We start from the raw sequence: 23,633 nt of genomic DNA, 5'->3' as shown, positions 1-23,633 counted from the left end.
TTTAGTACTATAACTAATAACAAAATATGGCTGAGCTATTCCCACCCAAAAAAACCTCTTAATTTCAGGCCTTACGAAAGAAAGTAAGGTGTAAAGTGGTTTCCTTATTGCCTTCTTCACTTGCCTAAGTTTACTGTCATAAATTAGCACGCCAAGCTCACCAAAATGCAGACGATATTCAACCGTAAGAATTGACATATTCACACAGTTTACCACAGGATCTGGCTATGCAGTGTATATCATTACTCGAAATAAAAGCAACTCTCACTAATTCACCGAGTTATTATAACTGTAATGCTTTATATGAATTACAGTTATAAGAACCTCTGGGAAGATCGTGAAAAGAAAAAAATTAATGTATTGCTGCCTGTGAGAAACTTTTCATCGTACACTCTTTCTACAATCAGTATGTAATTATCATTTTAGTTTTTACCAGGTTAAGTATGAATTAGGAAGTGTTAAAAAGCCTGGCTTTAGACGATAAACAATTCAATTGCCGATTAAGCTTTTTGTGCGGTTGCCAGATGGAACACAGAATCTCCATTAAGTCAGATTAACTTTCACCAGAAGTCACAGATAGTTAGAATATTATCTAAACATCCTCATAACTTGTCCATAAATCCTGTAACCACTTAGTCAAATCTAGAAAGCACCATTGGGAAGGAAGGGATGAAAGGTAACAAAAAATGTAGTTATTAAGAAAAGAACGATTCTCGGTAGAAAGATTGGTTTGTTTCAGTTCATTTGAAGGATTTCTAATCCAAACCAATAGATTGGAGCAAACCGATCAAGTTCTGTGCCTGAGTCTAAATTGTCAGATGACTATTTTTGTAGGGAATTAGAGCAACATATTACTCCTTAACTATTTTTCTGCATTAAACAGGTTAAAAATATCTTTTTCACATGCATGGGCCTATTATAACACAGTAATTTTGCATTTTCCTACAGTTATTTCTATTAATACCATTTTTCTTAAGTTTATATTCCTAAAAATTTTTATTTATATTTTTGCTGATTGATCTGACATTATTCATTTACATAATTTAATTCCTTATTCATTCATAATATCTCTAGTTTTTCTGTCATCTTCACTCACTTATTCGATCCTTTAATAGTGTTTGTATCCTTTTTTTGTACTTGGACTTCAGTTGCATATAATCTTCTTACATATCTTTCCCTCAGTACCGTTATTGCACTTCTATGCAAAAGTGTTGAATTATTTGCAGTCCCAGTATATGTTGATAAGGCTCTGCTTTTAAATAACCTTATTTAAGGCAAATCTTACTGTGTTTGCTGCCAAGATTCTGTGTGATTTCTTCTTCCTTTTCTGCCCGTTTCCTTATAGGTTATATCGCAAACATTTAAAACTATTTTGTCGTTTATAAAGTTCCTACATTTGAATGTAATCACCTTTGTTCACTTCATTAAACACTATTAAAAAATTCTAATTCCTTTCTCTGATTCTACTAGTAGGCCAAGATTGAGGATGTAAATTATTTGACCTCCTTTCGAACCACTATGTACTTAGATCTAATAATGATTTTATTACCTCTTGTACATCAAAATAATTCTTGTTATAATTGATGGAAATAGTCGTCACGTATTGTGACATGAGGTCATAAAACATTCTCGAGTCTGTTCTCAAAAACTCTTGTCTACATATGTTGGTTACCACATCCTGATTGTTGCAAGTGATCTGACATGAGATTAAATCGCTCATGAAAATGGCTTAGTCATTCCTAAGAATAACAAAATCTCATGCCAAGCATCACCAAAGAGTATGACAAGCGAACTTATCTCCCGTAAGCCTAATAAATGTTACGTATTAGCATACTAATCTACCTAAAGTGGGTTGGTATGGACGGAAGTAATATTCAGCCCCATCATCAATATTTTTATTATCACAGGTGGTGACTGAAATAAATTCACTCTTAGAAACCAATTCTAACTAGTCTCGATTACACCTCAGATGTTTTAATTCATGACAGACATAATAAAGATAAACATTATAAAGTTACAGTGCATTTTACTAACTATTTTGTTTACTATTTCATTCAAAAGGATAAATTATTGACTTTTATAGATATTGATTTTAAAATCTTGTCTTTTGAAACACAATAAACGATAATAAAATTAAAATAATAGTTTAATTTTTTTTATTATAGAATTATTAAAATTATTTCAATTTCAAAAAATTTTTCTACAAAGCAAAGTCTTATTCAAACTTTTAAGTATCAAAATTGTATTAAATGGTACATGTTTTTTGGTACTTATGTATTAACGCCACCACAGCTACAGCTTTATTTAAAAACTAAGTAATCAATCGGATTTCGGTGGAAAATGGGCTGATTTAGAGTTTAACATAGATTCAAAACAGTCTCTTTATTAATTTTAATAAATGGTTATTTATATTATAAATATAATTTAACCAAACTTAACCTACGCTCGCTAACCTTGACTAATTAACAGGAGTGATTTGATTATTTAAATAATAAATAACTGCAATAATTACTGTATTTATTAAATAAATACTCAAAAAATTACGGTGTTAATTAGTCAAGGTTAGCGAGCGTAGGTTAAGTTTGGTTAAATTATATTTATAAAATAAATAAATATAAATAACCATTTATTAAAATTAATAAAGAGACTGTTCATTTTCCACCGAAATCCGATCGACTACTTTGTTTTTAAATAAAGCTGTAGCTGCGGTGGCGTTAATACGTAAGTACCTGTTTTTTCTGTTGCTTTTATTAATATGGAGTGCAGTGAAAATGTTAAAAAAATAGCAAATTTAAATTTAATTGTAGCAAATCATAAGTACATGTTCTTATTGTATAAAACTATTTATTCTAATTCGTCATTTATAAAAGGAGAAAAATTAGTACTTAGTGTTTGTTTTTATATACGTTATTAATTTAACTAAATTTTTTTTTACTAAATTTAAATTAATTAAATTATATATATAATTATTAAAAGTACAAAACCTTCGTAACACACAACAAAAACACAACTTCACTGTCAAAAATAATGTGTTGGCTGAATGGAGTTGAAACTCGTACTGAGCATGTGGAAGGGATGAACAAACCAGTCTAGCACAGACCGGTAGATACAGCATTGCCAGATTGCTCGCAGTGTTACCAATCTCATTACTTTTCTCACACACCTTGTATATATATATATATATATTTCATCATTATTAATACAATTGTTTTGTTACAAACAGGTGTTATTTTTGCTGTATCCAGTTTCGTTTTTGATAAAAGTAATTTTTATATTATATTATCACTCAGTTTCATTTTTTATGATAAAAATGAAGGAAACAATTGTTTAAGAAATCTAGATTAACTGACATTGTAAAAAGAGTTAATTATATAAAGTATTGGATCAGCAATGATTTTCAGTACAAATGAATTAATTTGTTTTGTAACTGGTTTCAGTTGAAAATCGTAAACACAGTCGTAATATATTACATAGTATGTATTATACTATGTCTCTGTTTAAGACTAGATTACTTCTTGCAGAGGTAAGCAAAATAAACAAAATTAAAAAATTTCTTTAAACTTAACAAAAAATAATCCTGCAATTTTTTTTTGGTTCTGTGTAGTTTTGTATTTTGTCAACAAGGTAATTGAGGTTTTCATCAAATTACTCTTTAAAAAGAAAATACTATAATTCTTTGAATATACAGTAAATTCTAATTAGTTTTTTTTTTAGGTTAATTTATATCTTTCAGAAATAATATTGGCTTTTAAAAAAGCTGGTTTTGTAGTTTGTTAATAATAAACATGTTTTTGGAATGAATTTTGAAGGGTAATGTTATTGTTATTGTGTGAACATGTGCTATTTTTGCCGTATTCAGTTTCGTTTTTGGTAGAAGCAATTGTTATGTTATCACTAGTTTGAATAGTGGGTGAGAGTGAAGGAAACGATAAAAATATTCTGTCTAAGAAATGTAGAGCCATTCAAATTAACTTACAATAGTAAAAAAACCAAAAGTATGAATTCAGCAGTGACTGACTATGTAAATGAATTAAATGTTTTGAGATTATTCCAGTCGAAGGTAATAAACACAGTATTAAATGATTTAATGAAACGAGTAGTAGTAATGAGCAGAATTCTTATGCGAGTTAAAAACATTATACTGGTTTAATATTTGCTGTATCGCCCAGTGAAAATTATGAAAATTTTAAAGAAATAAACTGGTTATAAAGTACGATTTATCATTATTGACAAAATAGTTAAAGAGATTGAAGTCTACAAGAAACTGTATATTTCTAATTATGGAATAGACAGAAAAAAATTAAATTCTAGTAAAAATTGATTAAATTTTTCACTTTATCTACTAAAGATCAATGAAGTAAACGCAGAGGCCGCACTCACTAAGTAGGAAAATAATATATTGTTCAAAAATAATTGTAAAAAAACATATTGCATCATTTATAGACTAAACTAGCCATTGTGTTATATAATATACTAGCTCCCAGTAGCAGCTTCGCTCACGCTATATGATTACTTGCATTTCCTGTGGTGGTCAATCTTTTTATTTTATATTTATTAGTCAAATAACTGGAGGCAGGTGCAATCAGTCACACATACAGTAATGGTGCCATATCGCATTTCCCATTGCTCAGTTGTTTCAGTCGAGCGGGATTGATCTGTACGAATTCGGTCGCTTTCTAAAGTATTTCCTGTCGCTCAGTTGTTTCAGTCGAATGGGATCGGGCTGTGTGTATTCGGTCGGTTTCCAATCTTGACTGTCTTTCGTCTTCAGTCTCTGCCACATGAACAGTTTTTATCATACGTGCTTTTTTTTGTATTTCTCCCGATTGAAGAATGTCTTTTAGGCACGGTATGATGTTTTGAAAAAAGATCACAGAATTTAAAAGATTGCAGTTAAATACTTTACACACTTTAAATTAGTAACACACACATGATAAACAAAAGCGGCTATTTATTTATGTTTTTAAACGGCTTTAAAAAATTGTAAATGAATGAATCGTAAAAATTACATATGCATGTGCGCTAAATCAATTGAAACTCAGGAATAACTGTACGTTAAAACTTCAGCCCTTTTCAAAATTAATCAATTCAATGTTGAAAAAAAATGTTAGCTAAAAGTTAAATTTTTCTTGAAAATCAAAGTCATTTTGAAAATTATATAAACTTTAAGGAAGAAATAAAGTGTTTTAAATTTCATTGTAAAATTTTGTTATGTCAAAGGTCCAAAAAAATTAGCCCATGTTCACCGCAGGGCTTCAAAGTGTAGGTGTGCAAAATTTGAGATAAATCTGTCCAGTAGATCTCAAGTTAAGTTGGAACAGACAGACAAACAAACATTGATTTTTATATATATAGATTTATCAAATATTATTTTTTTCAACATTTTTCTAATTTGTAACTTCATTTTTATATTTTAATGTATTATTAAAAATGTGATATTTAAATTATTATTATTATTTCAGAGTAATTAATGACACTTTATCTAAGTAGCGAGTTATTCAATTTGGATGATTTTTTACAGAAATTTGTTTAAAATTTTCTCTTTAACTTAGTCATAGTTCATATAAGTTTAGTTAATCATCAAACGGTTTTCCACAAACTGATCTTTTCATGTTACATTCAGCAAAAATACGAATTTCATTCCAAAACTGTCTTTGTTACAAAAAAAAACCTATCAGCTTTATTTAAAATATTTCATTTATGAGAAATGTTAAAAAATACCTCACCAAACATGGTAACATTCTGAACAGTTATTAGGAATTTATTGTTCATTTAAAATATTATGTTTATTTTCTATTAAAAAAGAGTAATAACCTAAATTATCTTGTTGATTAATAAATTTACATATTTACTAAAAAAAAATATCTGCAAGGGGTAATTTTGTCTAAGGAAATAGAGGTCGCAGTGACTACAAGTATTTATAATTATTTATTTATTTCTGGAGTCATATTTCTTACTGACTAGAAATGTTACAAATTTTAAAAATTTCAGCATTTTCAAGGCCATCATTAAATTCAAATAAAATTTATTGTGATATATAATTTAAAAATATATTCCGTACTTGATGATCACTTAAATTATAATGATGAATTGGGTACTAGATGAAATAGTCTCGTTCTGTTTTTTAGGATGTATAAGGAACAACCTTCTTGAGTAGCTGAACGCCTTAAAAATTTTTCTTCAAGTAATAAGTTTGACTAATGAAAAGTAAATTGAAATATGAATATAATATAGTACATTCGAAAAGTAACTATATATACTTGTCATGCACTAGAACAACAAAATTTAACATTGATTTTTCTTGTTATTGGAAATAGTCCCTGTAAATATCTAAACATATTTCCACACATTTCTAATTGTTCTTGAAGACTCTCACAAGTTGTTCGTTTGGAATGTTCTAAGTGAAATCACGAAAGCAGTTTAAAGTTGCTGGTTTTCTCGATAAACATCACTTTTTGCTTAACCTCAGAAGTAAAAATCCAGCGGGGTTAAGTCTGGAAAGTGAAGTGGCTACAAGCCCTTAGAAATTAATACAAATGGTCGTGCTGTCTTGATGAATCCAAATATTATTAATTTCATCCTTATTTAGATCTTCCATGAACTGGTGAATGATTTCACAATATTGAGCTATTATTTCTGTGAAGAATATCGGGATGAGTAATTCTTCTTCTGGTTACATCACAATCTTCTAGTCACGTAGAGGAATTTCATTTATGGAATATGGGTTGTTGACAGATCATGAAGATGAGGTTTGTGTATGCGTGCACTCTGATATATGGAATTGTGCTTCATTGTTATAGAAAACATAGTCCAAAATATCGTGAGAATTGTGTATTAGAAATTGTCAAAAACCATTCAGTATTGAATTTCCTTTTTGCAGTCAGTAACATTTCAGTTGCTTTTACTTTATATGGTATGAGACATATATTATGAACTGTTTTGGGTGCAGTTGTAACTGATATTTTTCTGTCGGGCCAACTTTTGCATGGACTTGGGACTACTGCATTGCATAGTAGCTGGTATGTCCATGAGCTTTTCTTCATCGAATATTAACGATGTACCGCTTCAGTCATAATACTTTTGTAGATCCTGTCACAATAAATTTATTAATTAGCGGTCTTACACTGTGTTATTTAGGAACCTGTATACGTGGGAGATTTAACAGAAGACTCATCTTTCGCTGTCTGTGTGTACTTATTGAACTCAAGGAAGACATATTCAATGAGAAACAATCACTTTTCTAAAGTTAATATTATTCTTATTCTTATAATATTCTTATTCTAGAAAAACTTGGTCTCAATCATTCGCAGGTGATGAACACACAATGAACAACAAAGAACCAGATACACCTTCTCATCTCAAGGTCACCAGCCTGAATGGGTTGCAGAAGCATATTGCAAACAACAAAAATTGTCAACCTTTGCAGAAAACATTATTCATAACATACATAATACAATTCCTCAACATAAACGTGTATATAGATACTTTTTGAACATATATATATATATATATATATATATATATATATATATATATATTTCAGTATCAACAACTTAACCATCAAAACACAATAACAAATAAAACAAAAAAAAAACTACACAAATAGTTGCGGGATTCCACATTATCAGTTGGTACGCAAATTCTACAATTGCATATTAAAATAAAAAAAAAAACATTCTACAATTGCAATTAAATATTAAAAAAATTAAAATTCAGAAAACATAAAACACTATGTTGCAAACAACATACTGTTTTACTGTGTTTTGGTGGTTAAGTTGTTAATATTGAATTTGATTAGTACCACGATCAATGTTTGATGAATTTTATATATATATAAAAACAAAAAATATATATCAGTTCAGTTATAATGTTGTTCTGAATTAACATCTGGACAGTGTAATTTGATTCAAATATCCTTAAATCAAATGCATCCTTATTAATTATATTCATATCTTTTTTTTTGGTGATAAATTTAACAAGCAAATTGATCATATTTAGCTGCTTTAAACGGTGAGGATGTTTTATTTTACAGTCCGTTTGCATGATAACAATAGTTATGGTATTTCTATTGATTTTACAACTAGTTCAGATTTACATGTTAAAATCTTTCTTTGTGAACGGAATTTTAAATTCAAATTACTTTCTTTAAAAAAACATTTTCATATAAAATCTGTTGTAAATTAAGATGAAGTCACATTTTTGTATATGAATAAGAATTAGAATGTTGTTTCTCAGTAGAATAATTTTGTAATGTTAATTTTTCATATGAACGAAGCGATGTTAAAACGGATTGTTTTAATTTTTTTAAACTATTAAATTTTAAAATGACAAATCATCTTGATTAATTTACCGTTCACTGAAGGTCGTAAGAGCGACTGAAAATGTTTTGAAGTAAGTTAAGAACATTTAAGAGATTTTTCTATTTAATTTACAGAATAGTCTATCGATAATAATCAATGTTTTACCGTCTAAATATATAAATGTTCATATGGTATCGCTAAGTATTTTTTCTCCTTTTAATTTAAAATATTTAAGTACATTTATTTATTTACTTTTAATTATAATTAAACGCTGAATGTGCTTTTATATTTAATAACAATTATTATTGTGTATCGTTTAATAATATTAATTACCTTAGCGTCAAAAATAGTACAGTAGTGAAATTTGATTATCAGTTACCAATCAAGGCCTATAAACTAGAAATTTATTTAACACTGACAGTTCATTTTTGTACTCTGGCCATTATTTATTGTCAGTTTTTGATTAATAACATATTTTAGCCTTGTAAACATAGAGTATAACAAATATAAATTTTAATAAAAGAGGTAAAAAGCTATAATTTTATGCCAGTATTATAATGTTTGGCATAGGTAAAGTTATGGTTTTATATTACAGTATTTTAGCCTTAAGTGAAATTATTTGGATCAAAATACTTTCAGTATTGTTCATCTAAAATTGAAGTGTGAGAGTGATTTTATTACTAACTTTTATAATTTTTAAATAGAAAACTATTGAAAGAAATGTTTTTAATTTTAATTTTTTGTGTATTTATTTCTCATAATTTGTCAATTTGTAGTATGTTTTTAATAAAAATGCTATGACTTATACTGTTAAACTTTTTTTTATATTTATAAAGTAGAACTAGAAATTTAATTTATTTCTGTTATAAATTTTATAATTTTTACCTATTTTGAACATACTACACTAAATTGAGAGACTTATCACAGTGTTTCACAAGCTTTGAATGTTAAAATTCTTCTGTCTGACTTGATGATGATGATGATGATGATGTATGTGCTACAGTGATGATGACAGATGATTTTAATCATCCCTTTATGCTGGAACACAATTCACCATCAAAGTGCTAGAATGCAAGTAAATTGTTCATATTCATGAAGAGAAGAAAACTATTAAGTGTCAAATCCAGCTTTTAAGGAAGCCAATCTTCTTTATTGCACTCCTTAGTCAAGACAAACATTCATTACCTTAAATTTTTTCAAGATACTAATTTAGTACAAAATTTTATTACTCCTATCTCCATTTTTAATGTCTTTAAAACAAAAATTTGTTGAACTCAGCAGGACATTTCAATAGAACATCAGCTTTGTTCCCCACGGGCCTAGCCTCTGCAGCTTTTCTTCCAACTGCACGCTTAGCTGCAGAATACTTTTCACTATACACGTATACTACATCAGGTACACTACATGAATTACAACATATACATTTACTCGACTACACAACAACATCCAACACAGTTTTCTCTTTCACTTACACTTGATGGTGTTGCGACATCGTACGAAATGCAACCGTAACCCAAGGTGGGAACTATCGTGCCGATGGGTGAATGGCTCTACGTAGTGAGTCTCGAGCGATGTCCTTTGGACACCAGAGCAAACCCGGTTGTATTTAGCTCTAGCTCCAGTACACGTGCACTCTGCTGGAGTGGTCTATTGAATCGCCGGTTCTCGTGGCACCAAGATTTCAGTTCCTACAGCCAATTCTATGATGGTTGGTGGTCCATTTGAAAAAACCACTAAGTCTGGTGAAAAGGCCTCGGTCAGCTTCATCTGACCAGGATAATTTTTGCTACAGCTGAAGACGGTGGTGTTAGGTGCAAGAATGTTCGCTTTGTTGTTATTCGAAATAATCAGGAAGGTGGAACCCTTCAAAAGGTCTCACCTTTCCTGATTAATAAATGCATCACAGGATGTATTGGTTCTCCGAGGAACATTAAAAAATTACGTGATGGGACAATTCTGGTGAAGACATATAACGATGAGCAGAGTCGCTCTTTGTTACGTCTGACCAATAATGGTAAGTACGACATGCCACAAGACCCTAAATACCAGCCGAGGAGTGATCTTTTGTCGTGACCTTCTAGAAATGAATTTGAGGGAAATTGCTGATGAACTTAGTACTCAAGGTGTTGTAGAGGTGAAACGGCAGAACGGGACAGAAGAACCGACGCCGTCCCATATACTGACGTTTAGTCTTCCTGTTCCTCCAGAGAGGATTAGAGAGGGTTACTTCTCCGTTCGGGTACGCCAGTTCATTCCCAACCCGCGGCGGTGTTTCAGGTGCCAAAGGTACGGTCACACTACAACATCTTGCTCGAGGTCGGAGATCTGTGCTCGATGTGCTACCGAAGGCCACAGTGACGCTAACTGCGAGGAAAGAGAAAAATGTGCGAACTGCAATGGTTCGCATACGGCTCGCTCCCGAGATTGCCCAACCTTTAAGGAAGAGAAGGCGATTCTCGAGATCTGTACTGAGCAGAAACTATATTTCCCGGCTGCATGCAGGGAGTATAGGAAGATAGTTAACTTACGGAACCTCGTTCAACCTGATGTGTCCTTCGCCACTCCTGCGTCAAAACAGACTTCTTCACCTGTTCATACTCCACAGTGCGGATCCTGCACGGAACTTAAGAAACTCGTTCAGATGCTTTCTGATCAGTTTACTTCGCTTACGGCCACTATTTCCGGGCTGATAACGATGAGTGAAAAGTCCTGCGTCGCAATAACGGAATCCAGCAGTGTGGTGCGTACAAAAGTTCCTACTCCCAAAGTGCTGCCGACAGCCGCTATTTCCGGGCTGACAAGGGCGAGTGAAAAGTCCTGTGTCGCAATAACTGGATCCAACTGTGTCGTTCATACAAAAGTTCCTGCTTCCAACGTGCTGCCGGTACGGGCAGAGGCTACCACAGACGGCGGTAAGCCAACTAACAAGGTCCCCATGAAAGTAACCCGCATGACCACTCCCCTCTGGGATGTCAGTGGCGACGTCCAGTTCTCATAAATCTCCTCCGCCGTCACCCCATATACTGGAGGATATGGTTGAGGAACCTCTCGACCCAAAGGCGTCGAAGTTATCTAAGTTGAAGAACACAAAAAAGAAAAATAGAATCACGTACAGCTGAATACTGTATGGTTTCCTGAGTATATTTATTATTATTATATTTATATTTTTTACTTTAATTTTATGAACATTATTCAGTGGAATGTTCGGGGTCTACGGTCCCGCATTGCAGATACTGGAGTACTGGCGCAGCTGCATGATCCGATTGTCATGTGTTTCCAGGAGACTCATCTTCTGCGACATGACCCAATCGCACTCGGGGGATACTTTTGTGAGAGATTCGACTGTGTAGTGGACGGTAGAGAGAGTGGTAGAGTGACTATTTTCATGAAGGATGAGGTACAAGGATTCGACTGACTACTCTCGTTCTTGCTGTTGCAGTGAAGATCTCTGTCCCCTTCAAGTTGCATATCTGCAATCTATATCTCCCGCCGAACACTGAGTTCAGTGCTCTGGATATCTCAAACCTCCTCGCACAAATACCGTCTCCATCATTAATAGTAGGAGACTTCAATGCCCATCATGTTTCTTGGGGCTCGACTTTCTGCTCCACTCGGGGAAATATAGCACACGATGTGAGACAGGACTTGGACCTTTGTTTGCTGAATGATGGATCTCATACATTCTATCATCTGGTCTATCATCTGGTACTGTGTCTAATATCGATCTCTCCATATGCTCGCCAGCTTTACTCCCTCGTTTTGATTGGTCTGTTTGTGGTGATTTTCATGGCAGCGACCATAAACCAATTGTTCTTCGTTTCGGTGTGGACCACGAGTTTCGGAGAAGGCCACGGAGGTGGATTGTTGAAAAGGCGAATTGGGATGGATATCGTACGGCCTTCCAATCGCAGTGTAACGTCGGTGCGGACATCCTTGAGCAACTTATCCTCTCTTACGTCCAGAATACTTGAAACTGCCAGCAGATATGTCCCACAAACATCGGGTAATCCTAAACGTCCTTCCGTTCCGTGGTGGAATGATGATTGCAAGTGTGTGCTATTCGGAATCGACGGCGAGCACTACGCAAATTCAATAATAGACCTACAAGTGAACATCTAGATATGTACCGCAGAGCTAGGGCGGTGTGCCGTCGGGTCTTCTTGACCGCTAAGAGGAATTCATGGACGAAGTATGTGAACTCCATCTCACGTACTACTCCCACGTCTACTGTGTGGAGAAAAATCCATGCAATTTTCGGGTCGCCACGGCAATCTATTCTCGGTTTCGTCGATGAGGGATAACTCCTTACATTATCTTCGGCTGTAGCAAATGCTTCAGCGAAATCTTTCCGTTCGGTGTCGCTCACCTCGTCATATAGTAACGACTTTCACAGGTACAAAGCACGGATGGAAGTATTGGTGTTTCGGTTGGTGAATTGAACACTCCATTCTTACTTAAAGAATTGTTGCACGTACTTAGGAACTCACGTGACACTTCCCCTGGACCAGACAACGTTCGCCTTTGTATGCTTTCGCACCTTCCTTACTCAGCACTACAACATCTTTTGAGTATTTACAATGGTTTATTCTCCGGACAAGTCTTTCCGCCCGACTGGCCAGAAGCATTTATTATACCAGTACTAAAGCCTGGCAAAGAGAAAACCGCCCTATTTCTTTAACAAGCGTATTGTGTAAAGTAATGGAGAGGATGGTGAACCGCAGGCTTGCATGGTACTTTGAGAAACATGGCTTTCTTTCTTCGGAACAGTGTGGTTTCCGACATGGGAGATCTTCCGTTGACCATTTGGTGTCGATGGAGACAGCCATACAAAACGCCTTCCTGAACCGCCAACATCTCGTTGCTATCTTCTTCGATATAAAAAAGGCGTACGACACGGCATTCTTAACACCCTTAGGAGGTGGGGGATCACTGGCAATATGCATGCTTTTATCTGGGGATTCTTGAATTACCGGACGTTTCGTGTTCGTGTAGACGATTCACTTTCAGACAGTGTCGTCTCGGAAAATGGGGTACCTCAAGGTAGTTAAAGTGCCACCTTGTTTTCTGTGGCCATAAACAGTATTACCGATTGTGTACAGGCTCCTGTCTCTTGTTGTCTTTTCGTTGATGATTTTGTTATTTACGTTGCGAGCCGCTCTACACCCACAGAACACTATATTTCGCCTTGAGGCTTGGTCAGGGACTACTGGTTTCACATTTTCACCCGACAAGACGAAATGTGTAGTCTTTTCTCGGCTACGGAACCCTTCTAATCCGCGGGTTTTTCTGAGCAGAGAGCTTATTGGTGTCTCTACTTACGTCAGGTTTCTGGGTTTGCTTTTTGATAGCCATCTTACCTGGATCACACATATAAGGGAATTGAGGACAAAGTGTTCCAAACTTTTATGATGCGGGTCCTTAGTAACACCAACTGGGGGGCCGATCGGTCATGTATGTTACGTTTTTACTACTCCCTTGTTCGTTCCCGTTTGGATTATGGTTGTGTCGCCTATTCTTCAGCTTGTCAAACCGTACTTAAGATGCTGGACGGTGTGCATCATTCTTTTCTTCGGCTTGCCACAGGTGCGTTTAGATCGAGCCCTATCGCAAGCTTGCTTGTAGACAGTGGCGACCCATCACTTTGGGATAGACGAGACCAGCTTTTGTTATCCCGTCTCAGCGGACAGCTGAATCACCCAGCTTTTGACCCAATTCTTAAGAATCCTAATTTGAGGAAGTATGAGGACCGTCCACGTTGTACTGCGCCTGTGGGTGTCCGTACACGACGTCTGCTGCAGCGTATGAATGTTGGCACTCCCTCGTTCCTTCCATCATGTCCGTGCTCGAATCCTCCGTGGAGAATAAACCATGTAAATTTTACATTTGATCTTACACCTATTGTTTTCCAGCAGATGTTTAAGTTTCTCCTCACCAAGTCGAACCCAGACATGGTGGTATACACTGATGGGTCGAAACATGACGGTAACATTGGTTGTGCTTTTGTTTTCGATGAACAGACTTATAAGTTTGGCCTACCCGGTGTTACGAGTGTGTTCACCGCGGAACTACTCGCTGTCGATAGGGCTCTTAAGTATTGTTGGCCCTAAATATAGGAGCATTCTTATTTGCAGTGACTCATACAGTGCTCTCCAGGCATTGGAAAGCCTTTATTCCGGACATCCTGTCGTCGCTGGCATTTATGATAAAATCGCTGAGTTAGATAAACGAAACAGGGGGGTAGGTTTTTGCTGGATCCCCAGGTAATGAGAGGGCAGATTCTGCTGCTAAAGAAGCGTGTATTCAGCCTCCTTTCACCACCCGAGTTACTACCTTTGATTTTATCAATCATATAAAACAATCACTGCGAGCAAGGTGGCAAAGTGGCTGCCGTCGATAATAAACTTCGACGGATTAAAGATTCAATGTTGCCGTGGGGGTCCTTTTGCAGGAACTCTCATCGTGAGGAAGTAGTCCTCTGCCGGTTACAGTTGGGGCATACGAGGATCACACACGAATATCTAATGTCAGGAGAAGACCCACCCCTGTGCACACGATGCAACTGCCGCATGACTGTACACCACATTCTCGTGGACTGCATATATTATGCGGCATTGCGTCATCAGTTTGATATACCCAGCAGCATTCGTGATATCTTGTGCAATGATGGCGGGATTTTGGAACGGATGTTTCTCTTTTTGCATAGTACTGGGTTACTGCAAAGGATTTAATATACTCATATATGTTTTTCTGTAAGGAGAGTTTTTTAATAATTTTAACCTTTATTTTCGATTTAATTTTTTGGTTCTATGTGTTTAATTTTTACTATCCGGGGAGGGGATTTTTGCACAACCCATCGAAGTTAGGTAAGTTTTTATACTTTTTATTCTATTATTTTAACTTTTATGTTTTATCAACTTTGTCTGTGGTATTAGTTTTGGGTTTTATTTTGCCTTCTTGGCTTGTCTTAGTAAATATTTATTATATGATTAATATTATGTTTACACCTTGTATGGTTTGTTATTTTACCCTTTTAATAATACATACCGGGCGATGATAAACGCCCAGGTGTTTTTCTCCCACAAACAACAAAAAAAAAAGAAGAAAAGCTTTGTTCTGATGTTAATTTTCAGTAAATCTAAATCTGGAATATATAAAAACGGTTATTTTATTGAAAATTATTAAATCGTTCTTCTTTTCTTATTAAAATATATTTATTATAGATACATAATTTTTACAACATTAATTAATACATTTACATAATCTTTACAAAAAAATTAATAGATTTATTTTTACAATAAATAAAATTTATAATTTTTTAAGTTATCTATTAATTAATGTAAACACTAAATACAATGCTTAACTAATTATAAATTACTTATTTCCTTCTAAAAAATCTTTTGCTTCATTTATTTTTGCTGCTAAATAAGGTGACCCACCTCTATCTGGATGGTTAAGTAGCATCACTCTACGATGAGCCTCCTACAAACACAAAGCAAAAAAAATTTTCTAAATAAATTAATGTAAAAAAAAAAAAAAAAAAAAATAGAATAACAGTAACAGAAATACCACATTGTTTGGGTCATTTATAGTTTACAGCATCTCTACTAGGAGCATACACCAAGTTTCAGTTAGCTGCATTCATAATTTTGAATGCAGTTTGAATCTAAGAGAATTTTGTGTGATGATCAAACATTACTTTTTGAAAGGCAATACTGCATGGATTGTGGTGAGTCAATTCCACGGATTAGAACAATATTTACAAGTGGTTTAGTTATTCTCAGAACTGTATCTGGCTGATAAGAAGATCCCAGTGTTGGACCATTACTTACCAGACTTAGCCTTTTACTTTTTTCTAAAGTTTAAATCTGTACTGAAGGGAATCCATTTTCAGGCAGTGAATGAAGTAAAGAAAAATTGCAGAGCTATTGAAACACAACACCTGACTTGCAACACTACTCGAACAATGGAAAATTTGTATATAATAATAGATAGAGTATGTTGAAAGGAATAAGAAGTTTTACAACTGTATTAATAAACCTTAGTTTTGCAACCTTTGTTGTCACTTAGCAGCTGTGTTCTAAAATATAATTCCTGATTTTCCTCCTTTCTGACATGTTTCTTCATCCTACATTTTACTCTTGTTAAATATCAAACTGAATTTTTCCTCGGAACATTATTGCTCTACGTTTCAGGCTATTTTTCTTATAACCATATAGGAAAGTGTAGATATGGTTTAAATGTATGCACCTGTTTTTTAAAATTAATCTGAAGACCAAAATTACTTCTCATGTTGTAATCCGTTTCTGAAAATTAGACTAGTCTTCACCTGCAGTATTCCCTATATCTTTTACTTGAGTATACCTTAATATCGTAACGCAAGTTTGGAACTTTAATATGTATGCAATATTGTATTAATTTTTTAAACAGTCTCATATTAAACTTTTATCGATTATTTACATCCTCTACTTAGTATTCCTAATCTATTTGTAATTCATGAGTAGTATCTCGTAAAAGCCGCTGGGAAATTGTTTTCCTTAAGGTTGGTGAAACTGTGTTGTTCATGGCCACGTTATTGTTTATGCATTGTTGTCTGTAAGTTGTATTGTAGTATCTTTGATCACGTGCGAGTAATTATGTTATAAAATGAATAGGAAAATCTATGTTGTCGCCGACTGTGAAATACATGGAGTCGTACGTCTTTTAAACCATCGAAATGCTAAGCCAGCTGAAATTCATAACCAGTTGGTTGCTGTGTACGGTAATAATGTAATGAATGAAAGAAATGTCTGAAAATGGTGTGAAAGGTTTAAAAATAACAGAATTAATGTGCATGATGAAGAACGGTCGGGGAGACTCTCGATAATCACCGAGAACTTTTTGAAATCAGAAAAGATCGTCGCTTAACAATTTCCAACCTGGCTCTTCTTTTTCCTGTTGTTTCAAGAGCTGTTATTAGTCGCATTGTTCATGACCATTTAGGCTTCAGAAAAGTTTTTGCACGCTGGGTGCCGCACGTCTTAACAGAATGTCATATATTTGAATGGGATCTGCTTTGGAATTTTTGATGCGCTATACAGAAAAAAGTCATGAGTTCCGTAATCCCATTGTTGCTGGCGATGAAACAAGGATTTTGTATTTACATGCCAGAGAGAAAATGGCAGTCAAGTGAATGGCATCATCCTCAATCATCAACCAGACCAATAAAGGTCAAGCCACAGCCATTTGGATGCAAACTTCTGACCATAGTCTTTTGGGATCAGTTTGGCATACTGCTAATTGATTTCCTGCCACGTGGAACAACTATAAATGCAGTAAGCCTACTGCGAAACTCTATGTAAGTTACGGTGTGCCATTCAAAATTGGTGATGTAGGTGGCTGACTGACAGAATCGTCTTACTGTTCAATAACGCATGTCCACATTTTCAGGTCCAACACATGATTTGGATGGGAAATTTATGATCACCCACCATATAATCTGGACTTAGCTCCTTCTGATTACCATTTGTTTGGGAAATTGAAAGAATTTTTGAGCGGTAAGAATGCTGTTAATCAGTGGCTAAATGGACTGGCAGCAGAAGAGTACAATGAAGATATATTGAAGCTGGTGTATAGTTATGAATTGTCTTAATTCATGTGACAATTATACAGAGAAGTAGTATAAAGTGTGTAGTTAAGAGAAGTAAAAAATATTTATAACGTTTTTAGAATAAACTTTTTTACAATGAAACAGTCTTTACTTTAGAGATAAACTCTTGTATATTATTACATATTTGGAGATTTTGACAATATCATTTGCATCAATAATATAACTTTTATTTTAATACAATTTAACTCTGTAAGTTACAATTTGCCTAATCTAAACAATTTAATAATTCAAATGTTTAAATGGTGACTGTCTACTTCAATTTAATCAATATTACTGTATATAATGCTCCACACACCTTTGGTTACTTCCTAAACCCAGTAATTTTTTTGTTTATGTCATTACAAATAAGCAAATTAAAAAAAAAGAAATACATTAATAGTACCAATAAGAAATAAATGGAATAAGCAAATTTAATAAATAAACACTCATACCTTTATCTTTGCTTTATTAGCAGTAGGTGAAACACCAAGTATAAGACTAGCTTCTCTCCTTGTCATTTTTGGTTCAAATCCACCTTTATAATATCTACTATTTGTAAACGACTAAAAAATAAAATTAAACAAATATGTAAACAAATTATGCAAACATTACAACGAAAAAATTATGAAAAAAGTCTTAATGAGAAGCAGTAATTCTGTTTTTCATTTACATGAATTTGTGCCAATTTTTTTCCTTTGCTGGACAAAAGTGATTTCTTTTGACAGAGTCCCTTATTCACAGACAAAATAAATATAAAAATAAATAAATATATATATATATATATATACACATACGTAAATTGGTAATTACAGTATAGTATGTCTTAACAGTTAAATAATTGTGAATTTCTTTAGTAATGAAAAAAAATTAATAATAATAATAATAACATAGGCAAGTTTAAAAAGTAATAAATAATTTGTATATTAATTAGAAAATGTGGACAGAATTGAACTGAATACTGATGTGTTCAGAACCAAGTATTAAATCATTAATGAGGTCATCTTTTTGTGTTTGTTTGGAATCATAGATATAAACCAAAAGAGATATAACACAATTTAGGATTACACTTAACCTACTACTGCCTTCATATGGCTTCTTCCAACCACAACCACCTACTACCATAACTTACAACCCTCAACTATCAAATTAACCAATTTGTGGAAGCGCAATCCCCGTGCCTTTCTCTAACACCAAAAGGTTTCACGCAAAAACTCTTTTTACATCTAACTTCAATTAGACTATGCACTCAGATCATTACTTAAGTCTTTAAACACCAAAAATACTATCCTCATACCAATAAAACAAGTGTCGATTGCAATGAAAATTTTGCCCTACAAATCAATTTACTCAAAAGTTCTCTTGATTTAAATCAAGAAACAGATTCACACATTTAATAAGCCTGTAATGAAAACATACCCTATCTCTCTCTGCGCTTGTCCACTTTTGGAAGCAAGGCCAATGCCTACACCCTCCCACACCACAGCTCCATCACAGAGTTCTCCACACATCCATTGTCATCCTAACAGCAAATATCTGAGCTAACTGAGGTTGATGGTAGAACGCCTACCTTGGTCCAAGTAAGTACCCAGGCGGGCCCCTAGCCACTCTGGTTTCTATTCTATCTACAGTATCAGACACTCTCAGCCATCCTCTACAGGGCTAAAAATCTTAGGAAGCCATCAACTATGTCCCGTTCCCCTTTGGTTTTCCAATTAACTTGCAGATGAAAACCAGAATTGATCCTTGCAAGCTCTCTAGCTGCTTTGGTATGTTCAGCCTCATACCTAGGGCAGACATATGATAATAGCGTACATCATCAATGGCTCTACACTCCAGACACAAGCCTTAATTAATGAAACCAAATCCGGCCAACTTATTTGAAAAAGCACAAACTCCAGAAAGAAACTGTGTGAATTGGGGAAAATTCACATTTTTTGTTGAGCTCTTAACAAAATATTCCTATAACATTTGCGCCTCATTTGATGAGCCCAGGCAAGTGCAGCATTCAGTATTACAGCTTCACATATACCCTTATACACAGACGGTTCTGATTTTAGAATACACATGGCTCTAAAATTAATTAGGGATGAACTGCCTTCTCAACACCGAAGAAAACAAAACAAGTCTTTTTGGCAACATAATGAAAATGCTCCTTGAATCAAAGATTCTCATCAAGGATAATATCTAGATATTTCAGCAGCAGGACATACCTAATTCAATAGCCTGCCATTGATAAACGAGGTCATTGTGTAACAGCTAGTCTGCCCTTGAGCAACCGTTGTTTTCTCTGGGCTAACAAATCTTATTGCAAACTCCATAATCATGCTTCTGCAGCTGAAACAGGGCAAAGGGGAGCACAAATTATTAAAAATCCCTGATATGTTCAAAAAGTTACCTAGGACATACTCAGAACTCACTAGCAGAAACAATGTTCATAACCTTAATAATAGCATCATATGTGCCCCTGCTTGAGCGAAACCATACTGATCATCTATCAACAAATTTCTAGTATTCAATCTATCAATAACAAAAAGATTCAACACCTTCTCAAAAATCTTTACAATAACTGGCAGGAGTGTTAAATGCCTATAAGAGGAGTTCACAGTGAGGTCCTCGTCACCACCTTTAAACAATAATTTCAGAACAACTTTTTTCCAGCAATCAGGGAAATAACCAGCAAAGAGTATCCTATTAAAAATTCTAGTCAAAGTACAAACAAAAATCCCATCAGAACAGAAAAGGAGCTCCACCATGAATCCATCAAAACCCGGAGCTTTATTCTTACTAGAACTGTAAACTACCTGACGTAACTCTGCCTCTGTAATTTCCACAGATAAAACATCAGACCGAAAAGCAGCAACTTCCATTCAGACTTGCAGATAATACGAGGTTTAATTAGTCACAACATCATCCAGCAATAAATTATCCAATAGAATATTTAGAATTTCAGCTTCATAAGAAACAATTTTTCTGTCCAACTTAACTATACAATGAATTAAAATACATCTAAACACCTCTAAAATAATAACCACAGTCCTTACTCTCGACCGACTGCTTGCAATCCTTGTGCAACCTTCTGCAATTTACACAAGTAGGAGCATCAGACATTTTAGTATATTCTTCAAGCTTGTGACCCTCGCATCACAATGCACCAGCAATTTGTGCTATTCTGCTAGGTCATCTTCAAGTTAGAAAGCTTTGTACCCTTTGGGTACCGCATAACTTGACTGATCAGATGACGTATTGTGTTTCATGGTGCTATGAAATGCTAAAATAGTTTGAAAATGGGAAATCTACCAAACCAATGTGAACAGTATCATGACAGATGAAGTAACTTGGCTGTACTATTATGAAATCTTTACTAAGGCTCAGAAGAAAGTCAGAGTGTTCAATGAGGAGATCCCACGTGGCTGTTCCAGATCACTGAAGAAGAGAATGGTGCTGTAGTTTTTAGTATGAAAGCAGTTTTAGAGCTAGTTGTGGTTGAAAACTCTTAAGAAAGTTTCAGAAAAGTGGTATGCCAAGGAATGCTAGCCTAAAGTTTTCAAAGCTATCAAGAAGCCGCACCCTAACTCAATGATGGACACATACACAACACTCCAAAGTCTGCTCTGAATATTTGTGATCTCTATCCGTGTCACTTCATACTGTTCCCTTACATTGCAGTGAAGGACAGACTGAAGGGAAGGCATTTTACTACTGATGATGACCTCCTAAAGACTTGGGAAGATGAGTGGGTTAGATCCCCAATGGCAAGGTTTTCTGAAGACCGCTTTCAGAGGATGGAGAAGTGTATAATTTGTGGTGGAAATTATTTTGAAAAATTATAAAAAACAGAAATGTATTAAAAAACTTTCCAAGTGCTCTTTGTACAATTTTAAAAAATTCCCTCCTGGCCCAAACGTTTGTAATTACATTACAAAATATTATGTATTACCAAGAAACAACTGGTAACTGTTTTACTATTCTTGTAGATATCAAAGATATTTTATATAAAGATAAAATAACATTAAACTTACATTTGAGTCAACTTTAGGTAAACTTTTTAAAGTTTCAGCCATCCTTTCAGATACTGCAGGAGCAACTCTTAGTATATATCTTCCTGCAAATCCTACAGCTGCTACTCCAAGACCAGCTAATATAACACTACTTGCCTATAAAATATACAGATAATAACGGTTATTACCAACTAGAAGGGAAACATATTTTTTTATTAAATTCTCAACTTGTTTATAAAGAGGATATTACTTACTAAGGCAGTCTTGAAAGAAAAGGATGATTGCAGAAATAAGTATTAAGAAAATGCAATTAAATATTCTCTTTTTACTGAAACTCAGCCAATTACTCTACATAACTGCATCAATATTGAAACATTTGCTATATTGATCCAAAAGCTGTTAAATATCATCAGCACAGTACCTACTTTACAACTTTCGAATCATCATCAGTTGCCTCTAAAAATATTTCTAATAGCTTTTTGCCAGACAGAAATCACTCAGAACTAAGTCAACAGTGTATAATAATCAATTGAAAAACATAAAACATAATGTTTTTCAACCAAAATGGCATCACAACCATAGAATGTGAAAATATTTACAGTTCATCAACAGAAAAAAAATATCAGCTGCCTTCATCATTGACTTTTAATAATACAATGAGAATTTCGAAGTTTCACAATTGGCTAATGCAGCAATTTACACGGTAATTAAACACCTTGATTAAATAACCATAAAATAAAAATAAGATATTTGTAAATAGCTAAAAAAAATAAAAATATTAATATACATTTACTGTGACATAATTCACTATTTTTAAAATTAACAACACCATGATAGCTTAATAAATATATCACTAATATCCGAAACAAAAATATACAAACCATTATTTTATTAGTATTACAAAATTTTGGTCTAAAAGCTGTTCATAACTTAATTTCCAGATCAATTATTTGAATACTCGTTCATTTCGTACTTGTTAAACGCAACACTAATACAAAACATAACCTCAATTTTTTAATTATGATGACCCGACGGACAATGTCCTTGCAAATAAAATTTAATCATTTTGATTTTTCTGGTAAAATTAACTCTTTGGATAATCTGCAAGTTAAAATATTACTCTGAAGGTTTTTCTGCTCGTCAAATTAACTGATTGCCATATTGAAAAATTTATATAGGGAAATAACGTTTTTCATGTTTTAAAAAATATTTTTAAAAAGCGCTAACATCATAATTTTTATTAAGAAACTAATTTTTCTTCTTTTTTTTACGAGGATTTTCTTGAATTTTAGATTTCACACAATTTTTTACTTAAACTATGATTATGTTGGATGTCCTGGTGGAAATTGCCGCCAGTTTGCTTACCCGCAGTAGATGTAGTATGTGGTTAGGGTTCAATGCAATTAATTTAGTTTGAGGGATTTTAATTTGCAATTTGTACGATAAATTACATTAAAGTAATCTTTATAACTGTAAGCTTTGTTTTTAATCGTTGCTGTATCATAATTTTTATCTCAGAATGACTTTGTACAAGAAGGATTATAAGGTTACAGACTACGTCTTAGAAAAGGGTAAATAATCATTTTTTATTTTTAATTGGTATATAAACTTAACTCAGTAATCGATGAAATTAATATTTTAACTGATTTTCCCATTCTGTATAATATTCTTTCTCTAACTGTTATCTATTTTAATAGGTTAGTTACAAAT

The 23,633-nt window shown here is 33.7% G+C and overlaps 3 protein-coding genes across 6 annotated transcripts in view; 2 read left to right on the top strand and 1 right to left on the bottom strand.

The window, feature by feature from the left end:
* The window catches only part of LOC142332983 (growth hormone-regulated TBC protein 1-like), a 79,664-nt gene extending 72,152 nt beyond the window's left edge, over positions 1 to 7,512 (top strand). For 3 of the 4 annotated variants that reach the window (XM_075379742.1, XM_075379745.1, XM_075379744.1), the window contains exon 8: positions 7,138 to 7,512. The gene's annotated coding sequence lies outside the window, so the exon portion shown is untranslated. The remainder of the gene's footprint in view (positions 1 to 7,137) is intronic. The other variant, XM_075379743.1, reaches the window with a different exon arrangement.
* Positions 7,513 to 15,504: 7,992 nt separating this feature from the next.
* Positions 15,505 to 22,964, bottom strand: LOC142332898 (mitochondrial import inner membrane translocase subunit TIM14). The gene is made up of 4 exons (XM_075379590.1): positions 22,805 to 22,964; positions 21,945 to 22,079; positions 18,378 to 18,488; positions 15,505 to 15,779 (listed from the first exon to the last, which is right to left on the bottom strand). Exons 1-4 carry the CDS (start codon positions 22,805 to 22,807, stop codon positions 15,672 to 15,674), a joined length of 357 nt encoding a protein of 118 aa, XP_075235705.1. The 5' UTR covers positions 22,808 to 22,964; the 3' UTR covers positions 15,505 to 15,671.
* A 320-nt stretch (positions 22,965 to 23,284) lies between these two features.
* Mcm7 (minichromosome maintenance 7) overlaps positions 23,285 to 23,633 on the top strand; it is a 44,037-nt gene continuing 43,688 nt past the window's right edge. Inside the window, exon 1 of the mRNA XM_075380166.1 lies at positions 23,285 to 23,494. Within this exon, the coding sequence (XP_075236281.1) occupies positions 23,443 to 23,494 (52 nt within the window). The 5' untranslated portion in view covers positions 23,285 to 23,442. The remainder of the gene's footprint in view (positions 23,495 to 23,633) is intronic.

Source organism: Lycorma delicatula, chromosome 12 (assembly GCF_047948215.1).
Source record: "Lycorma delicatula isolate Av1 chromosome 12, ASM4794821v1, whole genome shotgun sequence".
NCBI classification, from domain to species: Eukaryota; Metazoa; Arthropoda; class Insecta; order Hemiptera; family Fulgoridae; genus Lycorma; species Lycorma delicatula.
The sequence above is the reverse complement of the archived record's forward strand: the minus strand, read 5'-3'. Positions and strand labels throughout refer to the sequence as shown.

Excerpts from the sequence above, each read along its gene's own strand:
- LOC142332898 (XM_075379590.1), bottom strand. Across the intron at positions 18,489-21,944 it reads TACCTAAAGTTGACTCAAAT|TCGTTTACAAATAGTAGATA; the intron begins GTAAGTTTAATG and ends TTTATTTTTTAG. Across the intron at positions 15,780-18,377 it reads CTAATAAAGCAAAGATAAAG|GAGGCTCATCGTAGAGTGAT; the intron begins GTATGAGTGTTT and ends TTGTGTTTGTAG.